The 12,830-nt window shown below is 42.7% G+C and overlaps 1 protein-coding gene across 1 annotated transcript; it reads left to right on the top strand.

The window, feature by feature from the left end:
* Positions 1 to 676: 676 nt before the first annotated feature.
* LOC121310212 (filamin-A-like) lies at positions 677 to 12,280 on the top strand. Its single transcript, XM_041243514.1, has 13 exons — positions 677 to 830; positions 2,182 to 2,429; positions 3,822 to 3,908; positions 6,468 to 6,567; positions 7,285 to 7,425; positions 7,654 to 7,782; positions 8,226 to 8,399; positions 8,871 to 9,032; positions 9,767 to 9,970; positions 10,436 to 10,588; positions 11,086 to 11,208; positions 11,703 to 11,969; positions 12,111 to 12,280. Exons 3-13 carry the CDS (start codon positions 3,852 to 3,854, stop codon positions 12,257 to 12,259), a joined length of 1,659 nt encoding a protein of 552 aa, XP_041099448.1. The 5' UTR covers positions 677 to 830; positions 2,182 to 2,429; positions 3,822 to 3,851; the 3' UTR covers positions 12,260 to 12,280.
* The last annotated feature ends 550 nt before the right edge of the window (positions 12,281 to 12,830 follow it).

Raw genomic sequence — 12,830 nt, 5'->3', positions numbered from 1 at the left:
TCGTGCATCAGCTGAGGATCTACTAATGTGGTGCTGATGTCAGGCAGGTCTAGTGCAGAGTAGGAGGGGGTGGATCAAGAGATCCACAAGTGCAGTCTAAACAGGAGTGAGGAGTTGGCAGAATGCTGGTCCAGACTATTGAGGGGGGTCCCCCTTATCCTCCAATTTTGGACAGTGATTAATATGACCTAAATTAAGTTTTAGAATCAATAAAAAGAAAACCTTGATTAGTTTCAGTAAAAATTTGCAACTTTGAGTCAAGAACCCAGCAGTGAATGGACCGAATATGCAATCATGTGTTAATGACTTTTTACATCGCTCAACAGTAATCCAGTTTTATTTAGCGAGTTGTACAATGACCCGCCCTGCGTCTGCAGGTTTTAATGCAAATTTGTTATAAATTGTTTAATTAAACCACCATCCAGATCCTGAAAGTTCAATAGATCATCGTTTTACCTGGATTATTGTTTGAACTCATGGTATATTAACACAGATTTATAAGGACGTTTCTGCCAGTCAGCCTGACGTCAATAGAATGATTTCCTCCATGACTAATCAATTGTGCTAAATTAATTGCTTTAAGTTTTCTTAAACATTTATTGTACTAAAGGTTAGAGGGATGATAGTAAACTTCTTGCAATTCATAATCTGTTTGATTTCACGTTGACAATTACCTAGACTTCACGCTTCAAGGCACACTGTTTCAGATCACACTTTTTATTCAATTTTATTTTCCTTGTGTTGCTGTTATCTTTTTTTATTCCTCATAATCACACCCTTTTGCTCTTTTGCTTTTTCACCTTCAGTTTCTATTGGAGATCACGGGTTAGGTAAGCCCTGGTATTAACATGTACAGGGACAGCATGGGGGTGGGTCGTCCATTCATTCATTACTGCCTCACTCTGACCTATAAGTGTCTTCCTAACAGCTGCCTGGCTTAATGGAAGCATGTGTATCCATTAATCAAATGTTAGTAATGGTTACCAATGCATTTGAGGTACCATTTTTCTGGAAGATCTTAAGTTTATTTAACTTAAATAAAAGTTTAAAAAAAAAAAAAAAGCGAACTGGATGGGAAGCACTTTAGTCTAGTGGTTAGAACTGAGGGACTGAGAGGGAGGGAAGCAGTGTGGTCTAGTCTAGTGGTTAGAACTGAGGGACTGAGAGGGAGGGAAGCAGTGTGGCCTAGTCTAGTGGTTAGAACTGAGGGACTGGGAGGGAGGGAGGGAGGGAAGTGGTGTGGCCTAGTCTAGTGGTTAGAGCTGAGGGACTGGGAGGGAGGGAAGTGGTGTGGCCTAGTCTAGTGGTTAGAGCTGAGGGACTGGGAGGGAGGGAAGTGGTGTGGCCTAGTCTAATGGTTAGAGATGAGGAACTGGAGGCGGGGGGAGCAAGTTCTGATTTATGGTGCTAGAGTCATTGCTTGAAGATATAATTTGCTGTCTGTCACCCTTCTTGGCTGCTGGCTGTGTGGCTCTTGACTGCAACCATGGCGACTAACAACCCTGTTCAAAATGGCCACATGGTTCTTGGATGCTGTTCTCCCATTGGCTGTTACAGAAAAGCTTGTATAGAGAGCTATGGTGTAACTCTGTATTCAGGAAACTGTAGGTAACGGGAGGGTACAGAACTGGAACAAGAGAATTAACTGAATTTGGTTATAGCTATAGCCGTAGTGGCTTTACAGGGATTAAACACTAATTTAGTGAGCATGTATAAATGACCCTAATTTATCTGAAGGAATTTTATTCCAGTTCCATTTTGAAAACCTACTTTTCCACAACCATTACTTGGTGTTAATTCAAAATACTAAACAACTTCAATTCAATGACGTCTTCATGCACTAAACATTAATAATAATTCTAGTTGAAATGTTGGAAGTTCAGCTCCTTTTAGTATTTCTAAAGGGAACTGTTCTGGGATTGTTCCATGGTTTATCTGGTGCTAGAATCCTGGGACATTAACTGGATTAAAGCGAGTCAACTCGATTTTAAAATGGTGCATTTGTCAAACTACGCCAAATTCCTATATTTCAGTTTCCTGAATGCGAGGATGTAAAGTTGGCTGGGGTAGTAGCATGACCGGAAATGCGGTGGGTGGTTATGGGTAACGTGAGGAAACCAATTTTCCAGTGGCATTTTCAAACCTGCTGTCTCCCTCCATCCTTTTCTCCCCTGGGTTCAGGAGCTGGCGTTGGTCCTACCATCCAGATTGGCGAGCAGACAGTCATCACGGTTGATGCCAAGGCTGCTGGCAAGGGCAAGGTGACCTGCACAGTGTGCACCCCTGAAGGCACAGAGGTGGACGTTGACGTGGTCGAGAACGCGGACGGAACCTTCGATATCTTCTACACCGCACCGCTGCCTGGCAAATACGTCATCTGTGTCCGCTTCGGAGGGGAGCACATTCCAAACAGCCCCTTCCAGGTCACGGTGAGTACATTTTGATAAAGTGGTGGTCCAGTGGTTAAAGAAAGGGGCTTGTTGCCAGGAGGTTCAATCCCAGCTCAGCCACTGACTGTGTGTCACCCCTGATCAAGTCAGTTAACTTGTGCTCCATCCTCCAGATGAGACTTCAAACAAACAAGGTCCTATTGGAAGTGACTTTGCAGCAGATGATGCATAGTTCACCCTCTAGTCTCTCCAAGTCACTTTTTTTATATCTGTTGAATGACGTATTAGATAAGGAGATTTGCCTACATGTGGCAGTTGTGTATTTATCGTTTTAACCCAGTAAGTGCCACTGTCCTCATTTGAAGACAGTCTGCTTTTTATTTAGTTTTTTTGTTAGAGATTTTGTTAACCTTACTTCTGCAAATACAGCCCTTCAGATGCTTTTATGATGCCTCGGTATAAAATACTGACACCTAAAAATGGTGTGTTCCTCCCCAGTGATACAGCTCCATTCTCTGAGCTTCACTGCTCTGATTATGGGCAACTTGACCTGTCCTCCAAAATGGGACAAATTTGTTTGAACAAATTGATTTAAAATGTTGCAAATTACATTAAGTACAGTCTGTTTTGCTTTTCTATTTTTAAATAAATTTGATTCTTTACTGGCCAATGCAAGTACTATAGTCCTATTGTAACATTCTCCCCCCCCCCCCCATGTTGCCCTGCTTGTACGATTTTGCTGATTAACCCTATTTTGCATCCTTTTGTTAAGCGCTGTTTTTTAAAGGCTGGAAGAATCTATTTAAAAACAAGAATTTTTGAAAAAAAACTATAGTACGTTTCTGTATTTGTGCCTGTGAGACATAGCTTGATATTTAGAATAAACATTTTGTTACCTTTCTTGTGTAATTTGAAGCAGAATTATCCAAAATTAAATTGTAATTGCATTTAACAAACAATTCTGCCTTAATTGGAATTACAATTAGCCCCAGGTCTGCTTTTGCACTTCCCAAATATGTCCTGATACTTCAGCAATGTACAGTTTTGAATCTGTGCCGGACTGCTTCACTTTCATTGTCGGGACCGTCTTTATAACTTCACTCCTCACCAAAAAAGTTCTTACTAAAGGAAATTTAAAAACATACTTTGGCATCTGTCTGGTGTAAAGTCGAACATATCTAATTCTAGGATGCCTCACCTTATGGAACATGTTTAATGCAAGCAGGACAGTTTTCTTGAAACAGTCCTTTTTTCTTTTTATAGGAAAGCATACAGTAACTCCTTTGTGTTTTGATCTCCATGTTTAGTTGAGAAACCTGGACTGGACACTTCTTTTTCCCCTTTCAGCAGCTCGGAGGTGTGATTTTTTTTGGGGGGAATGGGAGGATCTGGTTTTCTTTGCAGTCTAACGCTCTCTCCCCCCCTGCATAGGCGCTGGAAGGCCAGGAGCCAGCTCCACTCATGCAACAGAGTCAGGTCCCTCGCTACGCCTTCCCTCCTGGCGCCAGACAGCCCTGGGTACACCGGCATTGTTTTCTACTCTTCCTCCTATACACGCATGCATGCACACACACAGCAGCGCTGTTCTGGCTGGGACCCAGAGCTCTCAAGAGGCATTTTAGAACAAATCGTTGAAATGGTGCACCAACATCCGTGTGTTTACAAAGCATTCACAAGTAGACCACCAGACATTTATCAAATGCATGGTTTCATTTCAGACTGCGGTAATAAGATACTTCGCACTGTGGTGAGGGTATTAAATGGCCAACCAAGTCATGTTGAGGCACATTTTTGATAATTAAGACCTGACGTTGACAGTTCTGAGATCAGTCAGCTTCTATGAACCGGGCCAGCACTGATGGAATAGTTTGAAATGTTTTACGGTTTCACAGAACTACATTATGAAATGTTGCATTAATTTTTTTGTACAAGTAATCGTAAGTTTAATAGACTTTCAGCTTGGCTAGTCTACTATACTTAGATAGGCATTCGAAATTCAGGAATTACCATTTCTGTTTTTAAAATAGTGAAATGTGTCCTGGCTATTGTACTCAACAGCTTCATCATCTTGTCATTTTTTTTTTTCTTTTATTAAATGTGAATGACCCTGGAATTCTGTCCACTATTTACCAATAATAGAAAACCGTTCAAATTTAAAGACTTTTTCTTCTACACGTCTATCTAGTTTAGCTCCCTCCTGCAAAAGCCCTGTTTTTTTGAGTGGGAGCAGAAAACCAGCGTCTTTGCTGGAGTGAGTGTGATCTGGACACACGGCGATCCTTAGATTTTTTTTTTTTTTTGCAAGCTTTCTCAATTAAATGTTGATTTTATGATCCATGACATGATTTTTAAAAAATTTCAAAAGTCAATTGTTTAAAGTATAACACTGCAATACAGACAACCCAAAACACAGCAAAGGTAATGCAATGTGCTGATTGTAAACACTGCAGGGAGCTCTGGAACACCAGGGGTAGGGATTTGATTATAAAATTCCCCAAAACACAATTCCAGGGATGTTCATTGCAATGAAAATGAGTTTTTCCAAACTCCCCCCCCCCCCCCCCCCCCCCCCCCCCCCCCCCCCCCCCCCCCCCTCCCTCTATTTTGTTACATATCTCCTGATCTCCTCCTGTAGGTCCTGCTTTATCCACTAAAGGGTGCTGTTGGGTTCTCCATACATCAAATCTTGTCTGTCACATGACCCCCTTCTGGTGCCTGGGGGGGGGGGGGGGGGGGGGGGGTTTCTACTCGGTTTAGATCCCAAATTGAGATTTAAGAAAAAAAAAATTACCCCCCATTGTAGTGCTTTCTCTCAAGTATGGCTTTTTCTAATTGCACTTAAGGGCAGTGTTTTATATATAGCAGAGCAAATTATCTGACTTGGGTGGCCACCTCTCGCTCTCTTGCGTGCCCCCCCCTCCCCCAGCGCACGCTGGCGCTGAGCCTGTCTGGGTTTAACTCATTCATTGTCTTTGTGGTTTCAGTGTTTTCATCGCATGTGGCTCTGGGTAAACTAACTACATTTCTATCTTTTTTTTTTTTATTCTTTCCAAGCGACTCAAACCCTTTTGAATGTGGGACGGGATGTTTGTTTCAAGTTTTGTTGATACCTCAGTAGTTCCTTTCTTTTTATCAATTTTTGAAACCCCTCACAAAACTCCTGATATACATTTAGGCCAGCGATCCTTTTTAAAGGTAAACCTAAATCTTATAGTTAAGCCCAGCACAGAAACCAGGACCAGAGGACAGTTGGTAATTAAATGGATTTGGGACACACACTTGGAGACACTTTTACACAGAGTGGTCAGGGTTTGGAATGGGTTACTTTACCACCTTACTGAAAACTACAAGAGACCTCTCTAATTTCAGGCTTCTGTGTATATGAAGAAAGCAAAAACGAATATCCGCCTTGTTTTTATTAAAAGCAATATCTACTTTACTACAGAGCAATGCACACTTGGTCTCTGTTTTTACAGTAAACCTGTTTAATCCAGCGCCTGTACAAACCAGCATGCTGTGTGTTCCAGCATCATGTTTATCCCTATTGAAATGAATGCTGTGACCCCCCCCCCCCCCCCAAGCATGTTGTAAATCTTTTTCTCCTAATGGAGAAACTAAAATTAAATGCAATACAATTCTTAAATAACAATATACCAGGACAGTACTACTGTAGCGTTTCAAAGTGTTCACCTAGTTTCGCTTGTCCCTTTTTTAGAATACATTTTTAGGTAGTGTTGGATTTGACAGTACAGCTGTAAAGCAGCTCACTGGATCAATGGAGACAACTTTTTTATATTAGCTGGTATGCTTGAACCTTATCTTCGACCCCCCACCCCCAGTTTTGATAATCTTGATAACTAGGCCAAGGTGAAAAAACTAAAATATTTAGACAGTTGGCCCAAACGTTCCAAGTCCATGCTTGGAGATGGAGCAGGCCCGTATTATCCCCAGCCTCAATTTTAGCCCATACCCCCAAAATAAATACTGAGGTATCAAATGGCTGTGAAATATCTGGTGTTGAGTGTTTCCGTACGGTGGCGCAATGGTTTGGTGTTTGACCTTTGACCTTCCCTGCAGGCTACTGACCGACCAGTGGGGATGAACGGGCTGGATGTGGCCGGACTGCGGCCATTCGACTTGGTCATTCCGTTCACCATCAAGAAGGGCGAGATCACAGGTGAGCAAGAATCTATTGCACGTTGAGGTCAACTCGCTCTTCCAACCGGACGCGTTGAAAATGTGAATGAAGGATGACGATCTGGGGTTAATTGAACAAGGAGACTAGGGGGAAGGAAGCTAAATCTGAAGAGCCAGCACCAATTTCAGACAGAAGTATGCAATCGCTCAACCATGCATGCAACGCAACCGGATAGGTGCTCCTATAAGCGGCGTGCTGGTCATGGAGAAGTACAAAATTACCGTACCAACAAACCTATCTAGACAGAGGAGGCAGATTTCAAAGCAAGTACAAGCAATCTTATGAGGAACATTTTAGCTTTTAATAACCAAAGCCATTTAAGCCATAAGAGGCTGAATGACTTTGCAAGCTGAACAAATGATTTTGTTTAAAAATAATAAACACTTAACCCACATTTTCCTGTGTTTGCCAGTTAGCATTAACTGTTTCCATTTACAGCACAGTTTTTAAAGACTTTAGAACCGTAAAAATGAATTGCGTTTCTGTGCTGTATCCCTGTATTTGTCAGATTGAGTGTAGATTGCAGGTGTTGACTTTTATTAAAACCATTAAACTACGTTGTAGTCCTTTTTCAGCCTTATGAACAGCCTCCATTCCCAAGGTGTTCCTGACTGGTTCTGCTGTTGCCGGATCGGTTTGTCTCTTCAGTCTGGGGCTAAAGGCTTGGGCAGAGTGATGAGACTTTCTTTCCACTAGGTGATGTGAGGATGCCCTCTGGAAAGGTCGCCAAGCCTGACATCACTGACAACAAGGACGGGACAGTGACAGTGAAGTTTGCTCCTACAGAGGCAGGGCTTCACGAGATGGACATCAAATATGATGGCATGCATATTCCAGGTACTGCCAGTCTTTAGAAACTCTACAAAAACATGACATGAGACTTATTGGGGTCACGTTTTCCAAGCTGTAACTCTTAATAAACTTTTTTAAATCTTTAAGGAGGCAATTTTAACAAAACTGGAACTGAACAAAAGTTCTATATTTCACTGTCTTAATGGTAACTATGATGGTTTGTCAGTTAAGTTTTTAGTTTGTTTAAAGTTTTATGTATTCTCCTCTCAACAGGAAGTCCTCTTCAGTTCTATGTGGACTATGTTAACAGTGGTCATGTGACTGCGTATGGACCAGGCCTGATTCACGGCACTGTGAACAAGCCTGCCGTATTCACAGTCAACACCAAAGATGCTGTGGAAGGTAAGTTGCTCAACGCTGCAGTGCAGCCAATGCAATTCCTGAATCTACAGCTGCCTAGTGTAACAATGTTCAACAAAGGTGGCAAGGGATTTAATATAGCTCTCATTTAAAGCTGCAACCAACTTTCAGTGACCATCCAAAGCCAGGTTTGTGTGCACTTTTGTTTGTCTCTGGTTAACATGCATTGCTTTTGCATAGACTGAGCATGTTTTTTTGCTCTTTGTAAATTGCTAAATTCTTTTGGCTTTGCAATTATTTTCTGATTCTTTTCTGTAGTCTACATGCAGTCCTGTAACTTGGTGTTTTTCAGACGCACTGATGTCCCTGTTAATTTTGTAATGCGCTGGTGTTAAAGCAACTGCACTGTAGTCTGACCTTTTTCCTCCAAGATACGATGTTCTTGCAGATGATCGTTCTGCTATTTCAAGTGTGTGTGTTTTCAGGTGGACTGTCCCTGGCTATTGAAGGCCCCTCAAAGGCTGATATTGGGTGCACTGACAACCAGGACGGCACCTGCACAGTTTCCTATCTACCAGTGCTGCCCGGAGACTATAACATCCTGGTCAAATACAATGACAAACACATAGCCGGCAGCCCCTTTGTATCCAAAATCACAGGTAGGATAGTCACACCTTCATTCATCCTTGACCTACCTTGATCGCCAAATGTGTTGCAGCATCTAGAATTAAAATTTGGGACATCATTAAATATGTGAACATAAGTTTATTTTAACAAATAATCCAAGAAACTATAAAAAAGTCACTTTTTTAGTCATGTTGAGGCAGAATCCCTGATCCTGTAAAATCCAACCTTGACAAGTTTTGAGAGCAATCGGCTACTAGGAACCGGACAAGCATGGGTGGGCTCCTCTCATTGGTAAATGTTATATAATATAAAGGAAATGTCCGTGGCATAGTAGTAGCCAGGAGCCAAATTGTATTGTTTCATAGAAAATGTATTTATGTATAAAATGTTAAAGGAGCTTAAATACTGCAGAATTGAACTCTGCTAATGATTCTTTGTAGCTTGTTACGGACAGCTGTGATCATAGCTGCTCCTTTATTAAATTCCTTCTCTGTCTCTTCCAGGGGATGATTCCATGAGGATGTCCCAACTCAAGGTGGGCTCCACTGCAGATATCCCGCTGGACATAGGAGAGTCTGACCTCAGTCAGCTGACTGCCAGTGTGACCACACCCTCCGGCCGCGAGGAGCCCTGCCTGCTCAAGATGCTGAGGAACGGACATGTTGGTGAGAGATTCGGGTTCATTGCTCTGCATCTCCAATGGAGATACAGCTATGGCCTAAAGTTTTGCATCACCAAGAATTTTTAGAGTGGGGGGGGGGGGGGGGGGATGGAACCTCATTTTAGATATTTCGCATTTAACATGTAATCAAAGAAACTACAAAACATTATCTCCAAAAGTGTACCAGAACTGTAACTTCAGCTGTCCAGTGGAGCCAGTTAAGCAAAACAGTGGTTGAGGTCAGGGAACTCGTTTTTAACATTGGATCAAGTCATGTCAGCAATAAGCATATTTTAGGCGCTTCCAATACCAGATCAGACAGCTAGTATTTTATTCGTCCTTCGATAAACAATACGTCCAATGATTTGGCAAGGAATAGTTTTCTGTTTTTACCTCAATCCATTTTGTCCCAGCTATATTGTGTAATATATGTATAATATAGTCTTAAGTTTTATCGCATTAGTTTTCTGACTGAACTAGTAGGGCTGGACAATAACGGAATACATTTTTGGCTAACAACGATCGTGATTTAAACTTCACCTGGGACTCTGTAGTTAGTAGGTCTTTCTGTCTCATACGCTTTTGTCTGTTAAACTTGTAGAAGAGAAACTGGTGTTTATTTACATGGTACCTAACAGTAAAACACATCGGTTTAGATTATAGTTATTGCTGATATCCTTAGTTTTTAAGGTACAATTAATCCAGTACTAAATCAATTTTCTCGCTCTCTCCATCCAGGAATCTCGTTTGTTCCCAAGGAGACTGGGGAGCACTTGGTCAGCATCAAGAAGAACGGCCGCCACATTCCCAGCAGCCCCATCACCGTCATGATCAACCAATCAGAGATCGGAGATGCCAGCCGCGTTCGGGTATCCGGGCCGGGCCTGACCGAGGGGCAGACCTTTGAGCCAGCAGAGTTCATCATAGACACCCGCGAAGCAGGTATGACTGCAAGGGAGGGCATTGCACTGCTAGCGCCTCCTGCTGGGGTACAGACAGGGCTGTCCAGTGCATGGCTCTAGAGCTCTTGATGGCTGTCTTGCAGTCTTCAAACTTATTAAAGAAATTAAGTCTATCTGTAGTCTTAGGTAGAAACAATTGAGGGTGGAACAAAGACTCCTATTGCATAGCAGTTGTACCCATGCCATTTTTTTATTTGAATTTAAGCCACAGGGTATAGGTAAGAAGCTCAGGTGTCATTTCCATCACTCTTTCACAGAGTTTGACTCCCATTGCATAGCAATTTGATCCATTCTTGGTTTTACAAACTAACAAAATATCAGTAAATATGAGAGCAGGAAATGAATAAGAATACCCACATAGCAAATTTAAAACATGTCTCTCGGTACCTTGGAGAAAGGTAAGGTCTGTCAATTTTGTGAGACTGACTGCGTGTCCTGTTGCTAGGTTACGGTGGCCTGAGCTTGTCCATCGAGGGTCCGAGCAAAGTGGACATCAACACTGAGGACCTGGAGGACGGCACCTGTAAAGTGACCTATTGCCCGACCGAGCCGGGCAATTACATCATCAATATCAAGTTTGCTGACCAGCATGTTCCAGGTACAGCAGCTCTCTCCAATCTGTGTGGCTGGAGTATGCTTGCACAGCCGTGACTTGATTTACATCCCCCTCTATAGAATTAAGTTATTTTACTTTGACTTGTTGCTTTTTACTGTTAATTGCTGCAGCATGACTAATTGTATTTGATTACATAGCATTGGAATTGCAATTTCAGCAAACAATTCTGTTGTAATTTAAAATGTATCCAGGGTCCTGGTTCCTGTGCATCATGAACAAACAGCATTCTAATGGAGGGTTTTTTGTTTTGATTGCTTACAAAAGTTCCCAATATGTTTTGAACATGTTCAATCCTATATCTTAACGAGTCAGCCAGAACGCTGGGTGGATGGAATGGACTGCCGAGCCAATTGATGCTGAATCATTTGGGATTGTTCCTGAGGGTTGGAGCTTATCAATAGACCCTGGAACAAGGTGGGCTGGGCAGAGTAGCCGCCTCCTCCTGTCTCCTAACTCCTCCTGTGTCTTGTCGTCTCCAGGCAGTGCTTTCACAGTCAAGGTGACTGGTGAGGGTCGAATGAAGGAAAGCATCACACGACGTCGCAGGGCTGCTTCCGTGGCCAACGTGGGCAGCCTGTGTGACCTGAGCCTCAAAATCCCAGGTAAGAACCTAAACACTTTAGAATTAGGAGGTGAAGTGCAGTTTTACCTTTAAGCAATATTTAATGGCAAGAGATAATACATAAGAAAAATAAGTGATGGACTTGTTCTGTGGTGTGAGATTTGAAAAAATGAAATGTCTGCATCCCTATCATTGGAATGGTGGACTTGTACATCCTACGCACATCTTGAACAGCTTGTGCAATAGTGGTGAAACGAAGGACATTCTTATGCCAGGGCTGGCCAATCAAAGTCCTGGAGTGCTATTCCACTCCCTGTTTAACAGGTAACATGGCAGTGAACTACTGCAGGGTCTGGATGGAAGGTTAATGGTTTTTAAACCATTCAGAACAGGGTTGGAACAAAGAACAGGAGTGGAAGGGCCCGCTGTGGCCATCCCTCAAGTTTTATTAAAGGGCAGTTTTCTCAAAGGAGGAATCCTTTTGCAATGTGTGTTTCGGAAGCCTGACCTTGTCCGTCCCGTGATGTTTTTTAGAGATCAACATCGGTGAGATGACGGCCCAGGTGACCAGCCCCTCTGGGAAGGTGCACGATGCTGAGATCATGGAAGGAGAGAACAACACCTATTGCATCCGCTTTGTACCCACTGAGATGGGCATCCACACAGTCAGCGTCAAGTACCAGGGCCAGCACGTGCCAGGGAGTCCCTTCCAGTTCACTGTGGGCCCACTTGGAGAGGGGGGAGCTCACAAGGTGCGGGCAGGGGGCCCGGGGCTGGAGAGAGCAGAAGCCGGACTGCCAGGTAACTTGCTGCCCTGGGGCGATGGGATGGGTGTCTACGATTTGAATTGGCCAATGGCTTGAGTTTTTATTGAAGTGGTTGCTCCGTATGGAGAGTGTTATATAAAAGCATATTGTGTTGTGATTTGTGTTTTTTAATTAGCCGAGTTCAGTATCTGGACCCGCGAGGCTGGGGCTGGTGGTCTGTCCATCGCAGTCGAAGGACCCAGTAAAGCAGAGATCTCCTTCGAGGATCGCAAGGATGGGTCCTCGGGGGTCTCGTACATTGTCCAGGAGCCTGGTGAGTCTTGAACAGATCAGCCACAATGGGAACCTGGCTTAAAGACTTTTTTTTAGAACAATGACAAATCATTAAAGTTTTTAAAACAGAAACACACTGTGCAGTAGTATATATTGTTTGCCTCTAAGCAACATCTATAACTTTTACACCCTGTCATGCCCAAGCCTTTTTGCAATGAAAGTCTATTTTATGTAATTAGATTCAGTTTCTTGTACAAAACGCAATTTTAATAAGCATCAGAATAATCACTGTCTCTGGCAACAGTGTACTGCACATGAACAATTCTGGCTTGAGGAGAGAATTTTTATATTAAAATGTGATCCAGAAATGGGCATTACGGGGTTAATGAAGGGATAATGGCACTGCTGTGCTGTTACCTAGCGATAGTGGAACTTTTATTCAATTCGGAGTTCCACTATCAAGGAACATGCCACAGCAATGCCATCACTTCGTTAGTTATGAATTCATTAACCTGGGTTTGTATGACAATCATTGTAGTCCAGAGTTTCAAAGCAGAGCTCCGTGTCATATGAGCACTTTACCCATAACCTGCCTTTTATCACTCTTGCCTCTTCCATCCTT

The sequence above is a fragment of the Polyodon spathula genome, unplaced genomic scaffold (genome assembly GCF_017654505.1).
Source record: "Polyodon spathula isolate WHYD16114869_AA unplaced genomic scaffold, ASM1765450v1 scaffolds_1845, whole genome shotgun sequence".
Taxonomy (NCBI): domain Eukaryota; kingdom Metazoa; phylum Chordata; class Actinopteri; order Acipenseriformes; family Polyodontidae; genus Polyodon; species Polyodon spathula.
This window is presented reverse-complemented; position numbering and strand designations above follow the sequence as displayed.

Bases quoted from the DNA above. Each gene is read 5' to 3' on its own strand.
- LOC121310212 (XM_041243514.1), top strand. From the start codon at position 3,852: ATGCAACAGAGTCAGGTCCCTCGCTACGCCTTCCCTCCTGGCGCCAGA. The intron at 7,426-7,653 runs GTACTGCCAGTC...TCCTCTCAACAG, and splicing joins TGATGGCATGCATATTCCAG to GAAGTCCTCTTCAGTTCTAT. The intron at 11,209-11,702 runs GTAAGAACCTAA...GATGTTTTTTAG, and splicing joins CCTGAGCCTCAAAATCCCAG to AGATCAACATCGGTGAGATG.